Source organism: Lutra lutra, chromosome 4 (genome assembly GCF_902655055.1).
Source record: "Lutra lutra chromosome 4, mLutLut1.2, whole genome shotgun sequence".
Lineage (NCBI taxonomy): Eukaryota > Metazoa > Chordata > Mammalia > Carnivora > Mustelidae > Lutra > Lutra lutra.
This window is the reverse complement of record NC_062281.1, coordinates 427226-442233: the sequence shown is the minus strand read 5'-3', so window position 1 is coordinate 442233 and position 15008 is coordinate 427226. Positions and strand designations below refer to the sequence as shown.

The following is a 15008-nucleotide window of genomic DNA, read 5'->3' as shown; positions in this document are numbered from 1 at the left end:
ATTACCACTCCTCCCGGGCACCCCCAGACACATACTCCTACAAGGAGAGCCTTGTGTGGGTGCCACTCTGTCCCCCGCACACCCTTGGGCTGCCGGAAATAGTGGGCTATGCACCCACAGCACCCAGAAGCCCCTGGTGTGCAGATCCCAGCCCACCTGCCACCCCCATCCCAGAGGGCTGCTAGACCTGGGGATGCAGAAACAGGGCTGAGGCGGCCCAGCCACGTACCTGACCTGCACAGAGATTTGCTGCTCCCTACCCTGCCCCACTTGGGAGAGCCTTTGGGCGCCACCCCTCTGCGGGCTCCGATCTCTCATGCATACACCCAAACAGGCAAGCCTGGCCTGCCCTGGCTCCTCAAACACATGGTCACCCTGAAATCCAGAAGCTCTAGAGATGGTGTCCACCCCTGAGAGAGGCTGAGATGTGATGACACAGCACCGTCTCCTCTACACACGAGACCTGGCACACAGCACTCTGAGCGTCCTCCTCCATGCCTGCCAGGTAGGGGGGCAGCCCCCAAGGGCAGTGGGACTCATGCCAGGGGGTGCCCCCAAGGATGTGCTGGGGGCTGGAGAGGCATCTTTCTTTGTGGAGGGTAGGAAAGCAAGCATAGCACCTCTGGGTGCCCTCAGCAGCCGGGCACAGACGGCCTCGCAGGAGGGGATCCCCTGTGAGCCCTGTGCCCTAGGCTGGAAACGGGAGGCTAAGCAGTCTTCTCAGTATAACTAGGCCAGCTGCCCTGGGGGAGAACTGGCTCAGAGGGCTGCCTGGGCTAGGCACTGGGATGAAGCTGTCAGTACCCCAGGATTCCCTGCCTCCATTTCTCAGCCCCCAGCTTCAGAGCTGGGAGGGGGAGGGACGGAAGAGCCATGCAGGCCTGCGGCTCTGCACTCTTGCTGCCTGGGCTCCCTGCATGCTGAGCGGACTCGGCCCGGGAAATGGGGAGGTGGGGAGGTGTCGGGGGGAAGGACTGCTCTGAAGCACGGGGCAGGCCAGGCCAGGGGCAGAGGAAACGGTTCTTTGGTATTGAAGCAACAGAAACCTATCGCAGAAGAGCCGTGTCTCCCAAGCAAAGGCGGGGGGCCAAACTTCCCCTTTCTAGCAGCTCTGAGGGTCTCAATGTCCTCCAGGCAGGGCTCCTTCCCCCGGTGTGAGGCCCACACACTGAGGCCTGCTTGCCACAGGCCAGGGCCATGGGAGCAGCAAAGTGGAGGCTGTAAAGAGCCAGCCCCCTCCAGTGAGAAAGCGTGCTGCCCAAGGACTGACCTCCACGGGGGCCCCCAGAACACAGGGCCGGCAGCCAGTCCCTGACAGCAGGCTGGGGGTGGCCGGGCCACTCAAACCCTCACCCAGCCAGGCTGGCTTATCACCAGCAACCCCCACAGCTTCCCTCAGGCTGGGGTGCTGTGCCCTCAAGGCTGAATACAGAAAATAGATTCTCTCTTGCTAAATTTCATAACTTAGAGAAGAGCCTGTGAAGACTTCAATCGTTTTCCTGGAAAGAGACAGAGCTTCACCCTGGATTCTGAAGCATCTGCTGAGCCCCAGGGGGCCCAGTCCTGCCTCTCTGGAGCAACTGGTTGGGGGGGTGTGCACTGGGGCCGCTGCAAGGCCCCGGCTCAGGCTGCTCCCCTGTGCAGGCCTGTGGCGGAGGGAGCAATGCCTCCAAGTCTCCGGTGGGGGTGTGCATGTGGCAGAGGCACAAGGACCTCTGGCCCTGGCTCCCAGGCCCAACCAAAGCTCCCCCAATGTCCAGTCGCAGCTACGCCTTTCCCTCAAACAAAACAGAAAGTAGGAAACAAGGGTGCCTTTTTAATTGCATCAAATATGCCGTCTGAAGTCCACGTGCTCCCTGAGCCCGGCCCGGAGCAGACAGTACGCCTCGCCGTGCCGCTGGGGGCCAGGGTGTGGACCTGAACCACGGTCTCCGCAGGTAGCCCGGCCTCCGGTGCCCGGGGCAGGGAGGCGGGGCAGGGAGGCAGGGCAGAGGGCGAGGCGCGAGCACTCCCGCCTCCGCGCACGCATGCAGACTTCCCCAGTGTTCGCGCTGGCTCCTCCTCCGCCGCCGCGGAAGTGGCCGGCGGGCGCGGCGAGGCCACTGTGGCAGGCGCGGGCGGCCGGGCGGCGCCCCTACTTCTGGATCTGGAACAGGAAGAGCCGCAGGTTGATGTTCTTGGCGGCCAGCAGTTTGTTGCACTCCACGGAGTCGGCGATGGGCAGCGGCACGTAGTCCGTCTCGTTGCTCTCGTTGCTGAAGACGAAGTGGTAGATGACGGGGCTGATCTTCACATCATCGTACGGGCCCTTGAGCAGCAGGAAGGAGCACTCCAGGGGCGCTGTGACCTTGCTCTTGAGGAGGAGCTGGAAGGACAGCGTGCGCTTGCACGACAGGTTGGGGTTCCGCTCCGAGTCGTTCACGCGCGCCTTCAGGACCCACGTCTGGTTCAGCACCGTGAACCTCGGCGTCTCGTAGTACAGGCGCGTGATGAAGTCATCCGTGCGGTACGGCCGGAACTGGACCTCTGTGGAGACAGACAGGCCGGGAAGAGCCGGCAGTCAGTGCAGGCGGGGCCGGGGGCGGCGCCTTCCAGAGGCCGAGCGAGGACAGAGGCTCAGCCGGGGAGGAAGGCAACTTACCCGCAGGACAGAGCGTGCTCTACTTGTCACAAGGCAAATCAAACGCAATTATGGCAAATGGAGGCGCACACAAGCTTGGGGGAAACAACTACAAACAGAAGTAACACGCATTAGCGGCAGGGGGTCCAGGCGCTTAAAGAGGTGAGCGCCCGACCCTCGCTGTCCTCCCTCTCTGCCTCCCCCAGGGCCCAGCCCAGGCAGAGGGAGGCCCACCCGGGGGCGTGGGTAAGCAGACACACAGACAGGATGCGTTCTGAGAACAAGTGCACTTTATTGGTTCGGATACAGAGCTGCCAGAAACGCCGGCAGGCGGGCGCGCGGCCCGAGAGCCTGTATGGGGCGCAAGGCGGAGCGCCGGCGTGTGGCCCGGTGCTGGGCACCTGTGCTGTCACACAGTTCTCTCAGCACAGCCCGGGGCCCGTGGCCCGCGAGTTCCTCCACGGAGGCGGCCAGTCCTTCCTGTGTGCACGGGGATCCCTGCCCGGCCACCGCCTCCGTCATGATGCCTCGGCCCGCCCAGACCCGTAAGGCCTGGCCTGGACTGTTTGTGCCATGGTGCCCAGCAGGGTGGCTGAGGCTGCAACTAACCATGGGCCATGACCTTCTGGTGCTGAGGCTGCCGGGCCCTTCGCCTCTCAGGCCTGTGCAGGCCCACACCTAGCCAGGCCTAGTCCAGGCAGCATGGCGCGACCCGTTGCCTGTGGCCGCCCTTGATGCTGAGCCGGCTGCCCGCTGTGGGCTGAGCAGTAGAGGGCCGTAGTCTCCCTCAGCGGCCCCTGTGTCAGCAGGTGCTTCTTGCTGTTCTCTGTGTCTGGACCAGGCCCTGGCCTGGTTCCTGCTCCCCAGCATGTCCAAAAGCCGTGGCCGTGGCCAGGAGAGCCCATGAGATCCAGCGGGCCTGAGCGCGGTCCAGCCTGCCCGTCCCTGGGCGTCCACTCCCAGCTCTGCATTTTGAGCGGAGCGCCCTCAGCTCATGCAGGAGCCCTGCCCCTGGACATCTTCTTGATGGCCTCAGGAGCCCTGCAGCCACGGCAGTATCTGCCTGCAGGCAGGACCGGATGTGCTGAGTGCTCTTCTCGCCTTTGGCTCCACAGGGCAGGCCCCTGGCTGCCGGGCCCTCCAAGACACACCCACCTTCTGCTCAGACACTGACCGTCCCAAGGGCTGTGCAGCCCTGCGCAGTAAGACGCCACCTTGTTAGGGTGGTGGGGCCAGGGAGGGGAGGACAGGTGAGAGGGCCTCTGAGAGCCATGCAGGTGCCCCCGGGGTCCTGCCCCGGCCCCTCCCGTGCTTGGCCTCTGGCACGTCTTCTCCCCCAAGGTGTCCTCCCATTCACTGAGAGCTTGTCCAGAGCCTGGCCACCCAGCATGGCCTGTGCCTGCTGCTCAGAGCCCACTGCTCCCCCAGGTCCCGGCTGCCGCACACCCCCCTGCCCCCCGTGCGGCATGCAGTGGGCGGCGGGGCGCCTCACCTGTGTAACCAATCTTCTCAAAGCTGAGCAGGCTGAAGATGCTGTTGTACAGCTGCATCTCCTTGCGGTGGCTCTGGTCCATCTCGTCGAGGATCTCCATCAGCTCGTTGCCCGTCTTGGTGGGGTGGGCACAGGCGGCCTCGTGCACTGTCAGCTCGTGGAAGGGGCCGTGCCACGGGCAGCCGATACGCTTGTATTTGCACTGGGTCACCCTGGGGAGGAGGCGAGCACCGTGGTCATGGGCTGTGCCCCGCAGGACGTGGCTCTGCCCAGCGGTCCTCCAAAGGTGGGCCCCTGTCCAGCCCTACTCCTACAAACTATCCCGTGAAGGACATATTCACCGTGTGCCAGCCCCCAGGAAGGAGTCAGCGTGCGTGTGAGAGACTGAGGGAAAAGGAGCACAGGAGAGCTGTGAATCCACATGCCACCTACATCCTTTGCTGGGAAGACTGTTGTGCTTGGCAACGGTGGCCACTGACCATGGTCTTGGACCCTATGCAGCTCTGCTTCAAGTGAGGCTCGCAGGCCTGAGCACTGGCAGACAGCAGGGTTGGCCGGCAGGGACTGGGTTGGGCGCCCGTGCAACTTCGCGCTGAGCTCCCAGAGCTGGCCATGCTCTCTTGCGCCCTCTCGTAAGAGGCCCCCATGCAGCCAGGGAACCCTGGAGAGCCAGGGGCATGTCCAAACAGCCAGTGGGTCCAGAGTGGAGCCCACTCCTGCTCCCCGCCAGGGCTCGGGTCCTGAGCGGCTTCAGCCTGGCCCATTCCTGCAAGGCTGTCCCTGGGCTAATGTGTGCAGAACCCAGGGTCAGGGCAACAAAGACCAACCAGAAGATCCAGCACTCTGGGGCCCCACCTGCAGCAGGCTGGCCTTCAGCCCCGCCCCAAGCCCCGGCATGCGCGAAGCCTCCGGTGGCCAGGCCGGCCCCGCAGGTCACCTGTCCTGGCACTCCTCTTTCTGGTGCCTCTCCAGGAGGGAGCGGGGAAACTGGCGCAGGCAGAAGCCACACTCGGAGGGCAGCTCGCTCACGGCCTTCTCCACGGCCAGGTTGCGGCAGCAAAGGCTCTTACTGATCTCACAACGACAGTTAGGACACGTGGCCTGCTCCTCCTTCAGCCGGGCATCTGCTAGTAGGTGGATAAAACAGCCAGCGCACATCAAGTGACCGTTAGTACACTGCGAAGAAGGAAAGGGAGATGAGCTCACAGACCTGCAGGACGTGCACACGCACGCACCAGCCTGCCCCGCGGGCTCCCGCCACAGAAGGGCCTGCAGGTGCGAGAGGCAGCCAGAGCCACTGCTCGGGAGGGACGAGCCTTCTCCCTGGAACACGGCCAACACACGGCCAGTAGGGCTCCTGTGGAGAGGCAGGTGACACAAAGGTGGCCCTTGGGGGCTTGCAGAGGTTACCGAGCCCCACTGAGGCAGGCCCACTAGTGGGGACGGGCTGGGCCACACTGGGGCTTGGAGCCTTTCCCTGACCCAGGGGCCTGGGACGGTCTCAGGGATCCCCTGGAGGCCCTGATTTCGGGACACCTACGGGAACACAGACTCTTGTCCAAGCCTGGCAGTGGCACATAGCCAGCAGCTATCAAGTAGCAGCAGACACTGCTCCCCTGTGCTGGGAGCTGGGGACCTGGCTCAGACAGACCCCTGGCCTGGCCCCTCCACCGCAGCCCTCCTTGGCCAGCGCAGGCGAGAAGGCAGCTGCCACCCACGCAGCAAGGCTGGCGTTCTGCAGGGACCCTCCTGTAAGTTAGCGGCACAGAGCTGTGGCAGGTAGAGAGGCCTAGCTGGCCTGGGACAAGGGTGTGTGGGCACAGTGCATGCCTGGAGGACAGAATTGGGGCCACGGGCAAGACAGACTGCCCGCCTGGCTCAGTAGGTGGCAAAGCCCCTTCCTCTGGGAACCTGCAGACCTGAGGCCCAGACACTGCCTGTCAGCATCCCACCCCCTCCCGGGAGTCCTTGCACATGCCGACATTGGGCCGAGGCTCAACTCTGGTCTTGGGTCTCTGGTTCCACACATACGTCCTGAGGGACCATTTGGTGCCTTTCAGAGAAATACACAGGCTGTGGGCCTGGCCCTCCAGGGGGAGCAGAGACCCACAGAGAAACCAAGAGATACAAGAGCAAAGACTTGAGCTGAGCATCCCCTCAGGGCAGACACAGCTCCCCAGGGCCCTGGCTGGTAAAAACCTGCGGGGGCAGAGGTCAGGGCATGCAGGGGCTGGGGAGCCAGGGGGTTCTGCTGAGGGTTAGCTGGATTTCCACTCCGGATACTCTCCCACAGCCGGCTGAGGGTGAGCGGGCAGATGGCCTGGGCTCACCCGCTGCCGCAAACCTCCAGAAAGCCACCAGGTGCAAGCTTCCCTTGAGGTCCCGGACACTTCTGGGGGAGCTGCAGTGCAGCAGAGGCCTAGCCACACCCACACACGGGACCCTCGGTCAACACCGGCTGCCATCCCATGTCTCAGGGGTCTGCGTACCCTGAGCCAAGGAGCTGTGGGAGGCCGAGGGAGCTCTTGGCACCTGTGTGCCAGGCCTGGGGCTAGTGAGTCGATGGGACTTACGTGCTGAGGACCAGTGCGGGTGGGAGGGCTGGGGACAAAGGCCTCATTCACAAAATCCATGTCCACACAAACACCACAGGTTATCTGTACTAAAAATCTCCACTTCTAAGTCAGGCCAAGAATTAAAATGTGTATCATAAGGAATGGGAGCTAGCTGGGCTCAGGTTGGAGGAAGGGGCCTGGCAGGGGTGGGCCAGTGCCAGCTCTGGACACGAGGGCTGGCAGGGGGTGGGGAATCCCAGCAGCAGCTAGGATGAGCTGAGGCCTGCTCACAGGGGCAGCAGGCTGGGAAAGCACCATATCCTGTCCACCCCCAGGGGCCGATGGAGAAGCCAGACAGGCGACATGAGTGAAGGGCAGGGCACACAGGCACAGGCACCACAGGACCCTTCCACCTGGCGGCAGGCACGGCCTCGGTCACAGGAACCCCCCAGGGCCGAGCCCAGCACAGGCCTGGCTTCACTAGACCACAGTCCCCGAGAGAAGACTGCTGCTGCCCGCCGAGGCGTGGGGCGGCGCTTGCGTCATCTAACTGCGCCTTCCGGGGAGGAGGGGACTTCAGTCCACCCCAGCCGTGGGAGTGAGGACACACCCACCGCCGGGCGCCTCCGGTGAGGAAGCCTGACTGGACACCAAGACCCTTTGCGTCCAGGGCCTGCAGGGGCTGAGGGGGCCCCACCATAGACTCTAGCTCCAGCGCCTTCTAGGGGGAGGTTACGTGGGCAGGGCCCCGCTCTGCAGCCACCACTTGCCTGAGCAGAGTGACAGAACCCAGCTGGCTTCTCTCCTGTGTCCGGGTGGCCCAGCCAGGGTGTGGGGTGTAGGGTGAGAGGCCCGGACGCAGTCTGAGAGCCTCCTAAGGAACACCAATGTTGCCAAGCATATGATGCGAACCTCCCAGCACTGTCCTGAGAGTCCACTGCTCTGGGCCGGGGACTGACCTGCACCCCCCTCCCAGCAGGTCTCTTCTAGAGCCTGTGGGCTGCAGGAACGTCCAGGCTTCCAGGCTAGCTCCCACCCCCTTCCTCCTGGAGCCTTTAGATGCAACACAGGCTTAGGTGATAGGACACCAAGGAGAAGCAGCACCCGGCCCTGCCCTTCTCTGGGGAGAGGTGGGGTCACTGCCCCTTAGGCCCCACGAGCTCAGCTGGGAGCTGGAGAGCAGTGAGCCAGTAGGAAGCTGCAGAGTGCTGCTAGCACAGCCAAAGGACAGCTGATGTCCACATGCAGCCATTATCCGGGATGTTCTTGGGTCCAAACCAGGTGCCTGATCTGGGCCCAGGAGGTCTGTCCACACAGGGTGCATCACCAGCTCCAGAGCCCTGCCCGCTCTCCAGGTCTTCCCTGCCCTCCTGAGCAAGACTCCAACTCCACAGGCAGGTCTGGGCACCCAGTAAGGCAGACTCAGCCTCCTCAGTGGCTGGGCTGGACTGCACCTACCCCAACTTGCCCAGCTGGGACCCGGCTCCCCAAGGACTCCGCGCAATGCCAGCTGCACACCAAGCCTCTGATGGACAGTGAGGGCAGGCCAGAATGCCCCACTCCACATGCTAGAGCCAAGCCCCCAAGAGCCTGAGTACCCCAAGAAGCAGACCCTGCAGCGCTCACCCAGGCTGCCAAGAAGATCCTGCCAGTGGGAGGGTCAGGACAAGGGGCCCCCCACCTCAGAACATGACAAGGCTTCCCAGGACAGATGCTGGCTTAAACTCTAGCCTGCAGGTCACCAGCAGCATGACCCTGGGCTTGCTGCTTTCATCTCTGGGCCTTCTTTTCCTCAGGCACAAAAAGTGACAAAGACAGGACGGGCCACGTCATGTGCTAAAGGCGCGGGGTGAGACACGTAGGACGGCATGGCTCAGCCCCCAGCACATGACAGGAACAGAATAAACACCCACTGTGACCATCGCACAACAGAGCCTGCCCAGCCCCTCACACGGCCCCACCTGCAGAGCCACCCCACCCAAGCCACAGCAGTCCCCCCCACGCCCCTCCGCAGATGCCCCAGGAGCGGGCACGTGTCCCTCCCAGGACAGCAACACCTCCCTCCACCTGGCCTCAGGCAGCTCCCGTGCACAGGTCAAAACCCCCGGGTAAGGGGGACTGAAGGTACCATCCACACTCATGAAGACGAGCCCTAACCCCAGGCCTTGGGCTGTAATGGACCTTAGCAAATACCCCTCAACTCCTGGAAACCGAGACATGGTCAAGAAGCCTTTTAAGCCTTTTGCGCTGGGGCTCTAGGGAGGCTCAGCCCCAGGCCCAAGTGCACAGCCCACCCTCCAAAGCACAGCCAAGGGCACTAACCCCAGAACTGCCGCTCAGCCCAGCTGGAGGGCCCCACCGCGTTCGTCAAGGCTGCATCCCAAATCCCCGAGGCCTGGCCCCACACCTCGTCAATCTCTGTATTCAAGGACCTAAGAAGAGGCCTCACAATGACCAAGAAACTCAGCTGTTCTGGGCAGAGCCAGGACTCTAACACTCGGCAGGTTTCGGGTTTGAAGTCCTGCACCAACAGCCTCTGACGCCTCAAGAGCTAGGACTCGGGCAGGAACCAGCCTTTCCCACAGCCAGGCTCTTGCTCAGAAGCAGACACTCCAGGGTGAAACGCAACTCAAATGACAAGCAGCCACCACAGAAAAATACAGCTGCTCGTGTAGCCAGAGTTCAGGAACTTTCTCCTCTCTACGCCAAATTTGGACACCAAAGCGGGTACGTGTCCGCAGCTCTACTCTGCTACCTTTCTTACCTCGAAGCAGGAGCCAGGAACTGGGAAGAGGATCCCTGGCCAGCTGGGTGGGCAGCCTCACAGGGGTTCCCTAAACATCACTCAGAACAGAGCCTGCAGCGCCAAGCACCCTGACAAGGGTCACACCGGCTGGGGCCTGGGCAAAGATGGGACCCCCTGCTTCCTAGGCCTTCTACCAGTGACTGCCAATCAAGTAACTAGTTTCCTCGAGCCAGGGCCTGAGCCGAGCGCTGGTAGAGACAGGAGACCCGAGGGGTGAGAGGCACGGCAAGATACTCCCAGCCCTCCCACAGGGCAGAAACGGGCCAGTGCCCAATCAGGTGAAGACAAGCACCCTGTTGCAGGAGAGAGGGTGGCCACAGCATGGGGCTATGGCCGCTGTGGGGCCCTAGAAGAGACACTGGAGTGGGGAGAGAGCACCCAGGCAGAAGGGGCACAGCTGCAACAGGTGGGAGAAGGGGGCTGTGCCGCTGGCAGGGAAGAAAGCCAGTCGGGGGCCCCGACTACAACTCCTCCTTCCCTTGATGGGGGTCACAGGGAACTTCTGGCTGAGAACGTGGTAAGAGATCGGGGAGCTCTGCGGGCCTCCCTCCAGACGCTGGCCCATAGCTCAGGGCCTCAGTTGACATCAGCACGGTCCTACCAGGTGCACCATCCAGACAGCACATGGGGCCCCATGTGAAACACTGGGGGAGGGCCTGGGAAGGTGGTCAGGCTGTAGTTCCAAGGCTCCAGGCACTGCCAAGGCTGTCTCCTCCAGAGAAGGGCACTCATACACACGCCGGGGGTGCAGGCACACTGGTGCCACAGTTCTGCCCCCATAGCAGGGGTCCTGCTGCCCACCTTGTACCAGTATCCCTGCTCCAACTCCAGCCCTCCTGCCCCCACCTGGGAACCTGCCCCAGTGGCTTCCTGGGACTCTGGGAAGTGGCCCCATACCCTGTTAGGCCAGTCACCAAGGACACACCCAACACCCGCACAGAGAACATCAAAGCCAGCACCTGCTATACCCACTCCATCCCTAACCTGACTTAACTTGAAGTAGGCCATAGTGAGAACCACTTGCATGAGTGCCTCGCTCTAACACCAAAGCAAGCCCCAGCCCCGGTATGTGGCTTGACGTGCTCTATGTGTGGGAGAGCCAGCTGTGCTGGGCCAGGGCTCCGACTCAGGAACAGGTGGGCAAGTCTGCTCCAGGTGAGCTCTGGCCACCACCACAGCTCCCCTGGTGGCCACAGGGCAAGCTCTCAAGTTACGGTGTACTCAGCCCACTCCAGAGGCCCATGGAGCTATCCCCCCAGACTCAGCCAGGCACAGCGCCCGGGGCTCGGCATGGCCCCTGGCTATTCTCCTCACCCCAGAGCTGGGCACCATCTAAGACAATCCCCAGACACACAGTGTGGCTGGTGCCTGCCCCCAAGCCACGTGTCCTGGCTTGAAGGGATCAAAAGAAATGTTGCTGGTAGGAACAGAGAACAGAACACATCACATGCCTGAGACTAGCCTACCAGAAATGGCCAGTCAACACGGCTCACCAAAGAAGGCCCTCAGAAATGGAGGGGCTGAGCCCAGGCCAAGAGGTGATGGCCAGTAGTGGGCCCCAACCAGGGACACACAGCCAGCTGTGTGCCTGCCAGTTTCAAAACAGTGTGTGTAGGGCCTAGGCCATTCATGACCAAATCCTCCTGGGAGTAAACCCAGCTCAGATGTGACCAGGCAATGGCTCAGGGTCTCTAGGCCCATCCCAACCACTACCCTCAGTGACCTCATCCAGGGTCGTATGCAGCAGGAGCCACCAAGAACCCGTCCCTCCTTCCTCTGGCTCATCCCTCTGGCCCCTCATGGGCACTACTATGCACCCAAGTCAGCGCCCCACCCCCAACGGCAAGGCTTCCAGCACCCAAAGCAAGTGCTGATCCGTGGAAGGACTCTAGTCAGCCTTTCTAGAGTCAAGGGATCTGTTACTGATCACATGTTCTAGAGCTTTCTCCAGGCCTCCAGAGGTAAGAGGAAACAACTCCCTATCAAGACCTGTCACTTGGGGAGAACGGCCGTGGAGCGGGGGGGCCGCACCACGGCACACAGCTTAGCGTCACGGATTCCTCTTGCTTAGCACCCTGCTTCCAGGGAAGCTGCTCAGCACAGCCCACTAGGCCACAGGGAAGGCCATAGGTCAGGGCTGTCTCAGCGCCTTCACGCTCTCGTCACCGCTGCTTAGCTGCCTGCCTCTAGCCTGTCCAGGACCAGCTGTGTGTGTGCCGGTTTGAACCAGCCAGGCTCACAGGCCGGGGACCAGGAGGCAGCACTATGCAGCCTATTATCATGTCATCATGCCAGGACCAGGTCTAGCCCACTCAAAGGACGGGAGTCCCCCAAATTCCCCTGGGACTCTCCCCCCACCCATCAGTGGCTTGGCTTTTTGGGGCTCTCATTTAAGACCCAAGGAAGGAAGAACTCTTCCACCTGAGAACAAAGATCATAGGCAAGGGAAAAAGGGGCTGGTGAGAGCACAACTCCTATGGGATACCCCCAAGGCTGAAGGACTATGGGAAGCACTCCCCAACTGTATCAGAAGACCTGTGGTATTCCTGAGCTAGGGCCTCTTGCCAGGAAAGGCTGAGAGCCAGTACCCTCCAACCAAAGAACTCAACCCACTTCCCTGCCAATGCCTTCTCTTTCCTCTCTGTCACCTGGGCACACCAGGGTCCTCCTAACCTACGTCATGCCAAAGCAGGAAAGGACGTGGAGATCTAGAGACTAGGAAAATGGCAACCCAGATTAGCCTCATGCTGCTTACTACAAAAATGGCCCTCTCTGGGCACCTGGGTGGCTCACTGATTAAGCGTCTGCCTTTGGCTCAGGTCATGATCCCAGGGTCCTAGAATCAAGCCCTACACTGGGCTCCTTGCTCCATAGGAACCCTGCTTCTCCCTCTCCCACTATCCCTGCTTGTGTTCCCTTTCTTACTGTGTCTCTGTCAAATGAACAAATAAAATAATAATAAAAAAAAGGTCCTCTCACCCCTGGTCCCCAGTTAAACAGCAGGGAAACAAGGCCCTATCAGCTAGGACCAGCTCCCCTAAGTGCAAAGAAAGGTTACAGAGAACCTGTTCCATTCCTCAAAGGGGTTCTGGGAAGAAGGGGTATCAAAGGGTGGGGAGGAGGTGCTGAGGTGGAGAGAGAGGTGAACAAAGAAGGTCGCGCAAACTGACCGGCCGAGCGTGGCCCCTGCTGCTATGTGACGCACGTGTGAGACCCACCAGGGCCAAGGACGCTCTCTGATGGCCGTGGCTGGCTAAGGACGGAGTCCAGCCACCATTCTGAATAGTCACGTGGATAAAGGAGGGTGGACACAATTCCTGGAGTGCTGGTAGCCTGAGAAGCCAGCCCCAGTGTGGGTAAGGCTGGAGGGGGTGGGAGTCCACCTGAGGGCACAGCAGTCTAGAAAGCACAGCATGAGGTCAGGTTGGGAAGGGGCTTTGCAGGTGGTTCATCCACACCAGGAAGGAAAAAAAGGGAGAGAGGAGGGAAAGAGATGACCTGTCCCTTCAGTGTTCTTCCAAGATGAAAGGAAAAGAGTCCTTTCAGCCGCAAGCCAGAAGGTGCACAAGAGAAGCCTGGAGACCGCTTTCGGGGGTGTGGCTGCTCGAAGAACAGAGAAGGTCTTGAGTGAAGAGGGAACCCCAGGGTCTCCCTGAGTCCAGGGAGCTCAAGAACCAGGGGAGCCGACTCTGGGGGGGGTGGTGTCTGGGAGGGGGTGGGCGTCTGTCGCCAGCTTTCTTGGGGGTCAGCTTGAGAGGGCGGGCTGGGGGCTGCTGAGGTGGGGGCAGCGGGGATGGCTGGAAAACAAGGACGCGGAAAGTCGAGATTCGAACCGAGACACAAGGGACGTCCGGACGAGAAAGGACTGAATACGACTGGGAAATAAAGTCCTGCGAGGAGGAAAGCGCAGAGCTTCCGAACAGACGCCAGTAGTCGCGACCGCTGGGGCCCCGGAGCTCAGACCTGGCTTCCGAGGGCACGCGGTGCCCGGGCTGCGGGTGGAGGTGGGGGTCGGGAGGGGGGAGCGGCCGCGGCGGGGCTGGAGCCGGGCTGGGTCGGGGTCGGGCCGGCGGCCCTACCTGGTACACGGAGGCCTTAGGCAGGTCCAGGCAGACGGTGCAGCACAGCACCGAGTAGAGCCGCTCCTCCAGCTTCCCGCTGCCCGCCGCCGCCGCCGCCGCCGCCGCCTCGGCTGCCTCGGCGGCCCGCAGCCGCTTCTTGGGCGGCGCGTCTGGGTCGCCGGCCGCCTCCTGCAGCTGCCGGGCGCCGGCTAGGCCCGCCTCGTCCGGGAGCCCGGGCCCTGCCGCCTCGCCCAGCGCGGCTGCTGCCGCTGGCCCCGCGGCCGCCCCAGGCCCGGCCCCGACCCCGACTCCGGCCCCAGCCGGCACGGCGCCGGCGGGCCCCGCGGCCGGCCCGCCCCCGCCGGCCTCCTCCGCGCCGGACATCGCTGCCGGTCCGCCCGGCGGGCGGGTGCCGGCGCGCACCCGCGGCTGGAAGTTAGGGGCGCCGCGCGCTCCCGCCGCCCTCTCGCTGCCGCCGCGACCCCGCAACCCCGGTCCCTGCGCCGCCGCCTCAGTGGGTCCGGCCCGCGCGTCGACCCGAAGCCGCCGCGGCCACCGACTCCGGCGCGGCCGCCATCTTTGTTTTCGCTGCGCGCTCCCCGGCCGCCGCCACCGCCCCCTCGGTCTCCCAGTCACGTGACCGTTAGAGCCAATGGGAGCGCCACTCACGGCTAGACTGCACGTCCGCCAGACCCAATGGGTGCGCAAGGACGCCCGAGGGCCCGCCCCTGCAGAAAGGGGGCAGGAAGGGGGCGGGGCCCAGGGAGACCTGCGGTGGGGCGCGCGCCGGGGGCGGGGAAATCCTGGGGTTGGGGGCGTGCGCGACGCTTCCGGTCCGTCTAGGGTGCGGCCCACAAGCGGAGGGCTTCTCGGAGGGTGGGTATCCTCCGACCCCCACGTCGGGGTTTACTTGCGCCTTTGTCCTCCAACACTCAGGTTTTGGAGACGCCGGGGAGAGAACCCCTGCTGGCCATTCCTGTCCCTCTTGTGTGAGACCAGTGTCCTTCCACCGCACCCAAGCATGGGTACTCCCCGAGAAAGGGCTCCGGACCTGGAATTTAAACCACCCTTCTGCCTAATCCCGGGGTTGGAAACCATAGAGGGGTCCGATAAGGAAAGTGAGGGTCTTGGGAAATCAGGACGTGCCTTGCACAGGCCAGAGGGCAAATAAGCCCATGTCAAATCAGCTCTGGGAGGAGACGTGCAGTTCTGAGGACAGCTGTAATACGGGTGTAGTATAGTCTTGCCCTCTCCCACCCCTACCGGCAGCCGGTGAAGGTCACTGTCCCGGAGGGCTACCGGCAACGCTGTGCAAGGATATTCAGAGCTCCAGCAGGTCATGGGGCCCAGGACTAGGTCTTCTCAGTCTAACGGTCCTCCTGACAAGGGTGTCATTAGGAGTTCAGGCTGAGCGAGGCCCAGGGCTAATTCCAGGACATCCATTTTTTTTGCACAAAGAAACCAGTTGCTGCGC

The 15008-nt window shown here is 62.6% G+C and overlaps 1 protein-coding gene across 1 annotated transcript; it reads right to left on the bottom strand.

The window, feature by feature from the left end:
* Positions 1–1796: 1796 nt before the first annotated feature.
* ZFTRAF1 (zinc finger TRAF-type containing 1) lies at positions 1797–14088 on the bottom strand. Its single transcript, XM_047724488.1, has 4 exons — positions 13553–14088; positions 5050–5288; positions 4113–4324; positions 1797–2526 (listed from the first exon to the last, which is right to left on the bottom strand). The coding sequence occupies exons 1-4, from the start codon at positions 13916–13918 to the stop codon at positions 2135–2137; spliced, it is 1209 nt and encodes a 402-aa protein (XP_047580444.1). The 5' UTR covers positions 13919–14088; the 3' UTR covers positions 1797–2134.
* Positions 14089–15008: the final 920 nt, after the last annotated feature.